Source organism: Zootoca vivipara, chromosome 7, assembly GCF_963506605.1.
Source record: "Zootoca vivipara chromosome 7, rZooViv1.1, whole genome shotgun sequence".
Lineage (NCBI taxonomy): Eukaryota > Metazoa > Chordata > Lepidosauria > Squamata > Lacertidae > Zootoca > Zootoca vivipara.
Genome location: NC_083282.1, coordinates 84,173,151 through 84,187,123, shown reverse-complemented (window position 1 = coordinate 84,187,123; position 13,973 = coordinate 84,173,151). Strand labels below are relative to the sequence as shown.

General features: G+C 45.0%; 1 protein-coding gene across 1 annotated transcript in view; it reads right to left on the bottom strand.

Moving 5' to 3' along the window:
* PHACTR3 (phosphatase and actin regulator 3) overlaps positions 1 to 13,973 on the bottom strand; it is a 195,093-nt gene that overhangs the window by 160,112 nt on the left and 21,008 nt on the right. Inside the window, exon 2 of the mRNA XM_035123018.2 lies at positions 8,967 to 8,985. Within this exon, the coding sequence (XP_034978909.1) occupies positions 8,967 to 8,985 (19 nt within the window). The remainder of the gene's footprint in view (positions 1 to 8,966; positions 8,986 to 13,973) is intronic.

Sequence of the window (13,973 nt, the reverse complement as noted above, 5' to 3'; positions counted from 1 at the left end):
AACCAACCTCTAGATTTATAGCGTGCTGCGCTATAAAGTAAAGATAACTCTTCATCGTGGGGCTGCCAAATTCTCACTTCTAAAATAAAATGTTTTGAGAAAGCAATGCACCATCTGATAGTCAAGATGAAAATGTGGCATTTGAGCAATCCTACATGAAGTGCTATAAAAATCAGCCTACCAAAAAAAATACCCAGCCTACTCAACACACCTTGAATGGCATGGGTTTCAAACAAATTAAATTCCAATCCACTTGCTTTAATCCTTCAGGGAGATCTTCAGAGGATGTTTTCAAAGCAATGAGAATAATCACAATTTAAATAGTGTGAGTAGTTGCAAGGGCAAATGTTTTGTTTCTTACTTTTGGAGCCATGTTTGTTTTGTTCCACTTTCATTTTAATTAAGAGTGGAGCAGAATACCTCTCTCTCTCTCTCTCTCTCTCTCTCTCTCACACACACACACACACACACTCTTCTGCAGGGACTTGTGGTGACTTTCAAGAGTCTACATCATGACTTACCTCAAAGAAACACCATACATTTAAAGCATGTCCAATACACACTGAAAGCACATGACTTGCCCCCAAAGATTCCTGGGAGCTGTAGTTTGTTATGGAATTCGCAACTGTTGAGGGGGAACTATAGTTCCCTGGATTATTTCAGCAAAGGCATCTGCTTTAAATGCATGATGTGGATCTGCTTAACCTGCTTCCAGACTGTTGCTATTTTATGGGTGGGATTAAACTGCATACTAGGAAATTCAGATTGTGCAATTAAGATGGATTTGGTGATTTTACACAACAAACCCACTTCCAAAAATACCGCAAAACCCCAGATTTGTTGTTGTGGGGGGTGGTGGTGGATGTACAGAAAATGCATTGGAAAGTATGTGGTAGCAATTGCTTGAGGTGATGTCGTATAACTATCCCAGAAACAAACCAGAATGAATTCTCAAAGAACAGCCAATGTCCTCTAACCTCTCTACAAACCTTCTGCAAAGCAGGTCAGGATGAATATCCAGTAAACAAGTAATTTGGATGCAACCTTGCTGGCAATCAAGAAGGAGGTAGCAGCAAGTTCAAGGGACCCCCCTCAAAGGTTTGCAGAATTTCCCCCCTCCCTGATTATTATTATATTTTAGAAAAAATCCTAAAATGAGAAAACAACTCAATGAGGACTGGCTGTGATCAGTGGGTACACAATGGAGTAAAAACGAAAACCTAGGGATGGAATGGAGTATCCAGGAAGAGAGCATGGGTAGATGGATGGACCCCAGAAGAAAAACACTCCACACAGCATTCCCCTCGCAACCCTTGATGGTGAGGTCATAGCATGATTAGCCACAATGGAGAGGAATAAGAGAGATTAAGAGCGATGAATCAGGCAGAATTGTGGCAGGCAGCCTCTCCTGTGAGCCTGCCTTTTAAAAATTGTTTAAATTGCTTATTTATCAATTGCACCACAGCACTGGTTTTCTCATGGTACACACTTAAGCCCTCATTTGGGAATCGCTGCTTTAGCTCCTGCAATAATGAGAACCCGTTCTTTGCAAATTGGATCTTTCTTTCTTTTTTAAAAAAAAAGAAGAAGACGACGAAGGTTAATCATTGGTTAGCATGCAAAAACACACAACTGGATGAACTTGCGGTGCTCACTGCGGTGTTCTGAATAATGTCTTAAGGACCCTTTTGTTATTCCTTCCTGAAAACAACTAACAAGCATTTGGATATGTTGTGCATAAAAGGTACTTGGGGACACTTATTCTCCATCTGGTATTTCATCTAGTTTCTCTATTCCACTTCCTGTTCCTCTTCCACTTCTTTAATCTATTCCTTACAATGCAATGGGATGCCAGAAAAGTTGATATTGAAGCATATTCTGTGGGGCTTACTATTGCTGTGCCACAGCAAGAAGAGAATAACAGAGATGAGAGAGGGGTTGTTTTTGTGGGGTTTAGGGGGTATTTAAGAGAAGGTGAACAGGGAAGGCACAAACAAGGTTCTGAGCATGATCCACAGTAACTGGCATTCAGAGGTGTACTGCCTTTGATACTTAAAGTAATCTGATCCACCATGACCAGAAGCCATTGACAACCTTATATCATACAATAATTTGTCAAATCCCCTTTCCAAGCCGCCCATGTTGGTGTTCATTTTATGGTAGCAAATTTCACCGTTTAGCAATGTGCTCAAGTACTTCCTTGTGCGAGTCCTGAACCTCCCATCATTCAGCTTCGCTAGATGACTCCGGACCATATTATGAGACATCCCTGTCTACTTTATCCACATTATGTATGGAGCTCTGCAATATCTCTTCTGATGTGTGGTGTCCAGAAGCCATTTCCCTTCCCCAGGGAAATGAAGTTGCTGGCTGGTCATGAGCCCGCCCCGTGCACGGGGGGCGTTGCTGGCCCCCGCATCATAGGGAGTCCCTGGCTGCGTCACTCCTTGGGCCGACCAATGCGGTCGGCCGGGGGCATGACTTACGCCAGGGGTGTCAAACTCAAATTCATTGGGGGCCGCATCAGCAGTTTGGTCACCCTCAAAGGGCCGGTTGTATCTGTAGGACTATGTGTCCACTCTTTATTATCATAAATTATTGTCACTGCATTCAATTATTACTGTTTTTTTATAATAATGTAAGTAATAACTAGCTCTGAAAGCAGAAACATAGTCAGAATAATGGCAAGTAGATATTCAAATGTGCAATTATTGTACAATTTATTGAAAAATGATTTTTGGTAACTGCACTGGGTGGTGGAGGCTCGCTAGGGTTTCATGCAGGACCTTTGCAGAGCTACTAGTACCTGGAGATGCTGGGGTCCTTCTGCATGCAGGACAGATGTTCTGCCAGTGAGCCACCACCCTTCACCAAAGGGACTGGCTGAGGTTGACTCACTGGAGCTGCTCTCCTGGTTCCAGGGTTTAAGGGCCAGAAGTTATAAAGCAGCATCCTATGTTTCTGAGGAGAGGGAGAGGGGAGGGAGGGAGGGAGGAAAGAGGGAGTGGGAGGGAGAGAGGAAGGAAGGAAAGAGGGGAGAGAAAGAAGAGTAGGAAATAAGGAAGGGAATAAAGAAGGAAAGAAAAAGAAAGAGGGAGAGAAGACGGAAAGGGAGAAAGAAGGAAGGAAGTAGAGGGAAAGAAAGAATAAGAATGAGGGAGAGGAAGAAAGATGGGAAGGGCAGAAGGAAGGAAGAAAGAAAGAAAGAAAGAAAGAAAGAAAGAAAGAAAGAAAGAAAGAAAGAAAGAAAGAAAAGAGGGAGCAGGAGGGAGAGAGGAAGAAAAGAGGTGAGAGAAAGAAGAGTAGGAAAGAAGGAATAAAGAAGGAAAGAAAAAGAAAGAGGGAGAGAAGATAGAGATAAAGAAGGAAGGAAGGAGAGGGAAAGAAAGAATAAGAACGAGAGAGAGGAAGAAAGAAAGGGAAGGGGGGGTCGCCACCTTGATTCAGCGCCAGAAAAGAGCGCAAAGGGACCCATGGGCAAAAAGCATTTCCCGTGCAGCGTGAGGCAGTGGGTGTCCGTTTTAGGAGAAGTGCGTAAAGCATCAGAGTTGCACGTTCGTGAGGCTGAGCCGCTGCAGGAGGAGGAGGAGGTGAGGCAAGAGGAGGAGGAGGAGAGGAGGCGGCGGCTTGCCGGGTCGGTGCCTGGCAGCGCCATGCGGAGAGTCCCGAGCCTCTGGGACGCAGCAGTGCTCTGTAGCACTTTGAATCCTCCTCCTCCTCCACGCGGCGCTGCTGGGTGCTTTGTCTGTGCTTCAGCAGCAGCAGCAGCAGCCGTTTCCAGGCGCCGAGCCGTGGCAAGAGGAGGATTCAAAGTGCTACAGAGGACTGCTGCGTCGCAGAGGCTCGGGACTCTCCGTGTGGTGCACTGCTCCGGCCGCCTTTCTACCCCCCCCCGGCCCCAGCTGTTTGTCTGCGCTTTGTCAGCGCGGCACTTCAGCAGCAAGGTCCCGCTGCTGGGTCCCGCTGGCTGGGGCGCTCGGCGGGCCACATGACGAGGTCTGGCGGGCCGGATTTGGCCCCCGGGCCTTGTGTTTGACACCCGTGACTTACGCCATTTAAGCTGCTCACGACGGGAACTTGGCCCCTTTTGGTTCCCACTCGCACAGTTCTCCCGCTCTCCCTCCCTATAGTTAGGCTCTTAATCCTTTGACCTTGCTATGGACCTCGGTTGGTAGCCTGTTGAAGGGGCCTGGTAGGATTTTTTTCCACTTGGCAAATTGGCACCAGCCACTTGGTTTTTGCCTACCTCGTAGCAAATTGTCACAACTTTGTAAGGTTTGGTGGTTAGGCATTGGAGTATTCGGTTGGGGGTGGGGGGAGGTAGTGGCCACCACCTACTTCTTCTATTTCAAGCGTATTCCGTTAAAGGAATCCAGGGAGGTGTGGCCCTGTCTGAAGCCCAGATGGGGGCTGGGGCCATGGTACAACCCCTATCGATGACCCTGGGGGAGTTCCTAGTTGATGTGCATCAACAGGGCTCCCCCTACTGGTGGCTAACCCTTCTCAGACTTCCTGCAGGTGGACAGGAGTCAGATATAGTCAGTTTGGTTCCAATACTTAAGCCAATACCACTCACATTCTGTAATCAATAAAGTTGTGGCCAATTTTAGCCCATTAACCTAAAATACTGGTGATTAGTTCTTTATTCCAACAATGCAGCGGGTTTGGGGCCTTGCCGCGCAAACTGTGGACAGTATTCCAAGTGCAATTGCTGGATATATTTGTATGAAGCGCATTAGGGTATTGGTAGTATTACTTTTGATCTGCAACATGGAATTTGTTTTCTTCACAAGCAACCACACACTGGGCTGAGCTCTTTATCAAGCTATACAACACAACTCCACGATCTCTTTCCTAGCCAGTCAATGTCAGCTCAGATCCCAACAAGCATCAATGTGAAGTTGGGTTTTTCTTACCCAGGATACATCACTTTACATTTGTTTCGCCTGAACCACAGTGACTACTTCAATGCCCATTCCACAGCTCAATTGTTTTGAAGATCTTCTCCGTTCCTGTTTGCTTTCACTGCCCTGAACATTTTTTTTATTTTTTATTTTGTCATCAGCAGAAAACTCAATGCTCACCCCTAACTCCATGTCATTTATCAACAAGCTAAAAACCACTGGTCCCAATATGGATCCTTGGGGGCAGAAGTGGCTCACCTGGTGTAGAAGTGGCTCACTACCCAGCAGGTGGATCACTGTAGCTTACTGGGAGGGGCGAGGTGGTGGGGGAGAGCATTGGGTTGGCTTTGCTGGTGCATTTGCACTGTGCCACTGCTTGCCTCTCCCCGTCCTGGTAAGCAACAGTGACACACACACACACCCGCTCAGAAACTAGAATAGCATCTCCACCCCATCTAGTGAGCCACTTCTGCTTGCGGGGACTCCACTTCTTAAATTTTTGTTTTTGAAACTGCCTTGAGATCCAAAAGGTTGACCATTAGGTTCAAATGTCTTTGGAAAAAGTGGGAAGATGTGGAAGCCAAAGGGAAGATCTAGGGCACTCAGACCCCTCGTTGTGTCAGACAAGTTGTTGGCACCATTGCTTATTACCTCACTGGGCCTCTGCATGTTCATCTCGAGAAGTTCTTATTCAGGTGGGGACCTAGCTTTTACTTCTCTTTGAACCAGGGTGCTCATCTCAATCTTTTCACTTACTATTTCTAAATGCAGGTTGTCGATCATGTAACTAATAAAGCTAAATGGGCATGAAACAAATCCAGAACTATTGATCTTGAATTACTACCGTATCAACAATAACACATGGATATCAAGAACACCATTTGGCACATGCTTTCAGAGCATATTTTAAATAGCCTTTTCTCTGTAAAATCTGGTCATACATATTATTTTACATTTTACAGTCTGGGTTGAAAAAATTAAACTGGAATTTATTCTACCACACTTATTTCTCTATATTATGCATGATCCATTTTGTAGCCCCATTTCCATGTCCCCTTGCAATGGTGGATTGACATCGGAACCGTATGGAATTTTAAAATGCTTTTATGCTACTGACTCAGCAAAATATAATCCAGTTTTTTAAAAAAAAATCTAGTTGTCATGCCAGAAAAAATATGTTAATGGGTTTTTTTAAAAAAAAAAATCAAGAGGGCCCTGATCAAAAATAAGAACAGCCTCTGTATTTTTGCCGTCTGCTCCAGCCTCAGTCACCATCATTTTATTTGATATTACTTACAGCTGATAGCTCCAGATGGTAGCATTTTGGACTGTACCACTTAAAATGCATTCAGGACCATATTTATATGGACACACACACACACACACACACACACACACACACACACACACACACCATCATGTGGAAAACCAGCATTATAGAGAAATGACTTTGCTAAACAAATTGTGATAATTTATTATTTGCAGGGAGGTTTTTCCCCCTTCTGGAGTGTTCAAAAATATGATCCTCCGCTGGCAATCCAACATGCCCCAATCCCCCTCATTGTCATTCTCTCTCTCCTCTCTCTCTCTTTTGCTCTCTCTCTCACCCACACATCCACACCCACATACCAAATTATTCTATTGGAAAGCTGGAGTATTGAAGACTTCAGATAATAAAACTGAAGTGTTGCCAGCATAATGCATAACAGCTCAACATACCTTCCATTAAGGTGTGACAGTAATTTATTCCAACCCTTTAATCAAGGTTCAGCACCAAGGCCAGCTCAAGAGGCTCTTGTGTGTTTTCACAAGGTTGGCATTAATTGGCACTACGGACCTCAAGTTTCTGAGAGAATTCTCGAATGTATAAAATGGTGCACAGGACCAAGCCACTGTACTCTGCAAGATTTATCAGGGACAAATGTCTGGGTTAATGGATTGCATGAAGGCCAATAAAAAGCAGATCAGTTTCAATAACACAGAGGTGTTATTAATAGGTGGTGTGCCTATTTGGGCAGATAGGGAGCTGTCTGAGTTGTATGGATTCCCCCTTGAAGAGCGTAATTAAGCTGTGTTGTTACATACAACCATCTCTTTGGGGTCTAAAGTGACCTTGGTGGCAGGGGGCACCTTCCGCTATCGCTTAGGCTGATGCTCCAGCTATGGTATTTCCCATACAGCCTAACCACTGTTAGTCATACTCTGGTGATATACCATTTGGACTATTGCAATGTGTTGCTCATGAGGCTGCCTTTGAAGACTGTCCAGAAACTACAGCCAGCAGAGAATACAGAAGCTAGATTACTAACTGAGACCAGATGTGTGGGGTGCATTTTGCCAGTCTTGAAGAAGCATCGCTGTTTAGGGAAATTTTTAATGTTTGATGTTTTATCATGTTTTTAATATTCTGCTGGGAGCTGCCCAGAGTGTCTGAGGAATCCTAGCCAGATGGGTGGGGTATAAGTAATAAATTGTTATCATCATCATCATCATCATCATCACTGGCTCTGGGTCTCTTTCAGGTGCTCACAATATTATTAGCCCCATATTGAATATGGCAGGGGTCTGAGAATTAATGGCAGGGGTGAATTTTATTTGTCACTCTCTTAGCCACTATGCTACACTAGCTCTCCAGGGGTGTCTAAAAAGAGAGAGATTCTTTTTTTTCAGAAAGTGTTTTTAAGATGTCTGTTGTATAGATAAGTCAAGATTCTCCACAGACACGTATCATTCATCCTGAAGAGGTTCTTCTGCAAGCTCTTAAATCTCTACCTGGAGAACAGATAGTCAATGCAAAAGCCATCTCCGGCATCAGATAATCCTCAGGTTTTCCCTTTGCTATTGCAAAAGCTTATTTCTCATTAGGCAAATGTTTGCCTCCAGGACTGACAGTGATGTAAATGCAGGTAGACAGGCCCTCCTTGCTACCCAAGAGCATGTACTAACAAGCACCGGTAAGCAGATGAGCATCCTGTTATCCTGCGGCTCAGCAAAAAAATGCTGTAGATGCTGTCAGAAGGCACAAACATAGCTCAGTGGTGGAACACCTGCTCTGCATGCAGAAGGTCTGGGGTTCATTCTCTGCTATCTCCAGGGAGGGCTGGGAATGTCCCCTGCTTGAAAACCTTGAGGAGCCTTTGGCAGCCAATGTAGACCATACTGAGCTGGAGGCACCAGTGAATGGACTTGGTATAAGGGAGCTTCTTCTGCCCCTACCATTGGTCCAATAAAATTCGCACACATATAGCCTCATGACTGCATCTCCACATCTCATCTAATTTGGGCATTAAGTATGTTGCTTGCTGGGCGTGCAAAGAAGATTAAGTTGACAGCTGAAGATGCATTGCTGATGTTGCAGAAGCTGATAAAACCGTTTTTATCCCCTCTATGCAATTCTTAGAGGACATGGGGCTTTTGGGGAGATTTCTCCAAGATATGAAGGCTTGCAGGCTCCTGAAACACATTCTGCTACTTACGGTGCATTTAGCAGACTCTCTTAGGGCATCTGTAGAACTGAGAACCAAAACTTGCAATCTGCAGCTCAGGGTTCTTAAGGTCCATGGCTTGTTGGCAGGCCCAGTGCCAGGCTTGAGTAGGTCCTAGGCATGGTGCCACTGATAGTGGGGGCCCCACCCACACAGGCAAGAACCGCCACCCACCATTCTCCGCAGGCATTGCCACAAGCACCACAAACACTAGCAGTGCGGGCATGGCTCCTAGTTGTGCTGAAACCATCCATCACCCTCTTCCCACAGCCAAGCTAACCAGCATTATACTATTGGGAGCCAAATGGCTGCACAGCTCTGATCAGTGCCAGGTGGCCATCACACTACATCTCATACAATGCATAGGAACATAAGCAGAATCTGCTGCATCAGACTAAAGGCACATCTAGGTCAACAGCCTGTTCTCACAGTGGCCAACCAATTGCCTGTGGCAAACCCACAAGCCAGTAGTGGGGTCTCCTTCCTTGCAGCTTTAAGCAGAGGTTGGATGGCCACCTGTAATGGATTCCTGCATTTAGTTGAGATTCCTGCATTGCAGGGGGTTGGACAAGATGACCCCTGGGTCCCTTCCAGCTCTAAGATTCTGTGATTCTCTTGTTTTAATGTCAAGACTCGGGGATTCCTATCCCTCTATCGGTGGCAGCCAAAAAAGCATATAACACAAAGGGTTCTTACCACATAATTTATTCAGTATTCACAGGGGGGTGTAGTCTCTATGCCATGATGGCATTGCTCCAAGTAAAGTCCCACTCCCTACGTCTCTCCTATTCTAAGTCACCCCTACGTCGGCTAATCTGAGCTTTCTGCTTCTGAGCTCTCTGCTCCCCTACTTTCAATGCCTGCCTGGTTCTGGGAAAGGAGGGGGGGGGTCCAGGAATACTTTCCAAGGGCACGAGTCTGTCAGCTGTCTCTTCCCTGGTGCTTCTTCTTCTTCCTGCTGTTCCTCTTCCAATATTTCCCAGCTTCTGCCCTCTGCAGCCTCTGAACTATGCCCCTCTGCAAACCACTGTTCTAAATCTACTGTCCTCCTGTTCTCGGGAAGGTTCAGGAGAGGGGGGGACGGCCCCCACCATTCCTCCTCAGTCCAGCCCCTGGCATTTAACTTACATTATTCTATAGTGCAGCATGCATGCGAATGGAGGTTTCCCTGCAATGGCAGACCCAGAAACCCTTCCTTGCAACCCTTTCCTGCTGTATTTTTGTACGCCCCTTAAAGACCTTTAACTGTTAACAAGTTTAGAAATGCTTTTCAATAAGTAAATAAAATAAGCCTTGTCCTCCAAAGAAGTCAGTGTCACCTTAGAATGAGCTCCACCTCACAATGGTAGGCTTGTCCTGCTGGTTTTATGCATGCAGCTCTCGGGCACTTGAGATTCATGGAAAGGAATGTGATTTGAATGGTGGTGCAAAACACTGGGAGCTGAGAAGCACCCATGCCAACCTACTGGCAGGATGAAACAACAGCTGCCTACATTCAGCCTGGCACTGAAGATCCTGAGCCTTTGAATACAGGCTCTGTATCATTTGTTGGTCTATTCAGTGGTGCAAGTGCTGACGCTGGCATGTGTTCAGGGCCCTACCGCCTTTTATGTTTTGCTTTCATCTTTTTTCTGCTGTTGTTCCTTCCCTAAGCCATGATTCAGAGAAAAGGAAGGACTGGAATGATCTAACTGCTACAGTCTCTACCATGTGCATGAAGTTGAAGTTAAGCACTTTTTAATGCGCTTCTTTATTTTACGCACTTATATTTTGCCTTCTGAAAATATAATTTAAAGGTTAAATATAAAGGGGGGCATCCAATTTGTGTGTCTCATCAGCACAAGAATTTCCACTTGTGCAATGAGACTTCCCCCTCCCTTCTCTGCTCTCCCCAAATCTTCTCTGGAGCATTCAGGGAACCCCCTAGAGCAGATTTCAGGTGCACAGGGGAAAGAGAAGTCCCATTGCACATGTGGAAATCCTCATGCTGATGGGATATATTACCCTGTGCTACTTTGGATACAATCCATGATCAATACAATTCAGAATGCAAGGATTGGCACAGAATAATATTAGTAGCTAAATTAAATATAGAAAGCCTCCCAGAAGAGAAACATTTCAACATTTCTTTAAAATGAAAGGAGTGGAGTTTAGATGGCATCTCTCCAGAAAGGGTTCCATAGTTTTGGTGGTGCCATTGAAAAGGCGCTCTCTCTGGAACTCTACAAAGAAATATAATTTAAAGCAAACAGAGCTTTAAACAATAACCTTAGACCTAGGATAGGTTCATATTGGGAAACTCTAAGTGTTGTGGGAGATTAATGACACTGCACTCTAGTTTCTCACCTTTAATTAAAACAAAAACAAAACTTGACCCCCTAGGAGTAGTCTGTAGTCTGGAAAGATGCCAGGACCAGGGCAGGCCAATAATTCAAAGGAACCAACTCCTTCCTAGTCTCCCAACATGCTTCCAAACCTGGGAGAAAACTATGGCAGTCTGGACCTGATACAGTTACCAGGCACAATTGCTGAGCAAGCCATCCCAAGGTCTTCAGATGCTGCCTCAGTACCATGGACAGCACCCTCCTCATTCTCCGTGTTTCTTTCTATAGTGCCTGCCCTACCTATTCCGGATTTTCTTTCCCCTCTCATAGCCTTCCTCAATATGGTACCCTCTACATCTTCCACCAGGCCCAGCCAGCACGACCAACGGTCAGGGATGCTGAGAGTCTGACAACACCTGGAGGATACCAGCTAGGGCAAGGCTTCCTGAATACCAGGGATGAGCAGTGAAACCAGAATAGTTCCAGCATGGAATCTTATACGGTACATAACAATGCAATAGAGATCTTGGAAGTGTTTGACTGGCAGTGGTTCCGCATCATTTCAGAAAGGGATCCCTCCCGGTTCTTACTAGAGTTGTTGGGAGTTGAACCTGGGATCTTCTGCATGCAAATCAGATGCCACAAGACCGAGCTTTGCTAGTCACCCTTCCTTCAGTATGGAATTGCTGTTTGCGAACTTAGCTTTAACTGACAATGGGCACATGAGTATTCAAAAGGTGGATTCTGGAAAGTGAAACACATGAAGCGAAGTTACAGGGAACCAGGCAGAGGGCCTTCTCGGTAGTGGAATCCACCCTGTGGAACACCCTCCCATCAGATGTCAAAGAAATAAAGAACTATCTGATGTTTAGAAGACATCTGAAGGCAGCCCTCTTTAGCGAAGCTTTTAATGACTGATGTTTTAATCTTTTGTGTCACCCATCCTGTATTTCACTTCCTGTCTCACTCCCTTTTGAATGCTTGGTCATCTGTTCCAGGAAGGCATCATCTGTGTCCTCAGCTTGGCTTGGGGATCTATAGTAAACTCCCACAATGAGATCACTGTTATTTTTCTCTCCCTTAATCTTGACCCAGATACTCTCAATTTGGCTTTGAAGTTGTGAATCCTGGATCTCTTCACAGGTATACACATCCCTGACATATAACGCCACTCCTCCCCCTTTCCTGTTTGGTCTATTTCTCTGAAATAGATTATAGATAGATTATATCCCTCTATTACTATACTCCAAATCATGAGACTCATCCCACCAGGTTTCAGCGATGCCTATTATGTCATATTTGGTTTGCTGTACCAAGGGTTTAATTAGGGTAAGAAACCTTATTGCCATTGAATGGTATGTGAGGAGGCAATGAGAAGAGAATTAATTGATCATATCCACCAGCAAAAGAAGGGCTAATTAATAAGAAGAGAGCAGAATATAATGGATTGGTAGTTTGTGTAAACTACGAGGTAATTGGACCTCTTGTGCCATTGTTAGTATCAATCATACCTTTGTTCATCGCAAAGCCTGGCTGTCCAGAGACAGCAGAGAGACAACTGATCAATAATGAACCAGCATGTCAATACAGCTTGTGAACTACACTCCATTGTTCTGCTCATTATGATTGCTGTGGTTTCCATATCTTGAGTGTTGATCCTGGGCGAAACTGTCATCCAGCAGCCCCTTCATTCCCAGTTCAAAAGCAAATGTACTGTATATCACACAAGGATGACACTCCAAACCGGCCATATCCAAGCTAGGAGGAAGCCCACTGTTTCTTGCTTGCCTTTAATATGGGGGAACTAGTTTAATTATTCTAATACACCCTTGCTCAGAAGTGACTTCGTACCCATTATGGTACCTTTATATACTATCCTTGGCAAAACTGTAGCTCAGTACCAGAGCATCTACATTGCAGGCCCAAGGTCCCAGGTTCAATCCCCAGCATCTCTAGCTAGAACAGGGCAAGTCCCCGATCTTAATCCTTGGAGAGTTGCTGCCAGCCAGTGTAGAGAGTACTGGACAAAGTGGGCCAGAAATCTGAGGCTCAGAATAAGCCAGGTTCCTATGTTCTGATGAGTTGTCTTCTGCTAACATTAAAAGATGCTTTTGTTCCACAGCAAAACAGAATGGGAGTAGCATCCCATGACTTTGTCTGAAGAGAAGGTTGCAGCTCTGCATCGGTGCTGAAAAGTTCATTTGTTTTTCAGGAGTCTTGGGGGGCTCCACTTTGTATCCCGGAGACACGCAACATGACATTATAGCATATAGAGCATCACAATACAGCTTTGCTATTAAGATTAATCCCTTAAATTGCTTTTCTATACAAAGTCATGCTAAATAAGCCTTGCCCCCCCCCATCTTTATCATGCTCTTGTAAATTGAGACTAGGATAATCCATTACAACAACAGAGATTTCCCCAAACTGTGTGTGTTCCTGCCAACCCAAACAGGCTTAGATTTTCGTCCTTTGTGTCATAAATGTAGCTCCACTATCTTGCTCCTCTTCTCTCTTGAAGGTCTGTGCAACGTGCAACCCACCAAGTTGACTGCAGCCTAGTATGGACCATTGTCAGGAAAGGGGCTGGAAAAAAATCAACTAGTATCCTAGGATAAGGACCATAGGTCAGTGGTAGGGCAATGGCTTCGCATGCAGAAGGTTCCAGGTTCAATCCCTGGCATCTCTTGGTATGGCTAGAAGGGAACACTACCTGAAACCCTGGAGAGTCACTGCCAGTCAGTGTAGTGACAATACTTAGCTATGCGGAACAATGGTCTGACTTAGTGCATGTCTTGCTATGTATCCACACACATTTGGATACTGTGCTAACACAGAATTCTTACCCCTCTTCTGAATATTCCTATATGGAAAGGCAAACATCCTTTTCTGAATCCTGCCAACACAATAATTACCTCCCAAGGAGATTCTCTCATTTTGTCATGGATATTGCCAGTATGAGAAAATTGCAATTTGTTCTGGTTGTGAGAAAGAGTACCTTGGGGGGTCCCTCCCATCCCCAACTTGCTTTCTTGCTGACAGCAATCTCCTTCACTTCTGGCTGAATCCATATGGAGAACAATGAGGTCCTCTGCAGCCTTCTACAAAGGGTTGCTTACAAAGAGAACCCCTTAATGTGATATATTTTGCAAAAATGACTCCCCCCTTTCCTTTAAGCTTTGATACAGTCTTTTATCCCCAGACTGCCTGCCAAACATCAGAACCAGCCCATGTAGTCTGAGGTCAGAGGGGCATAGCCA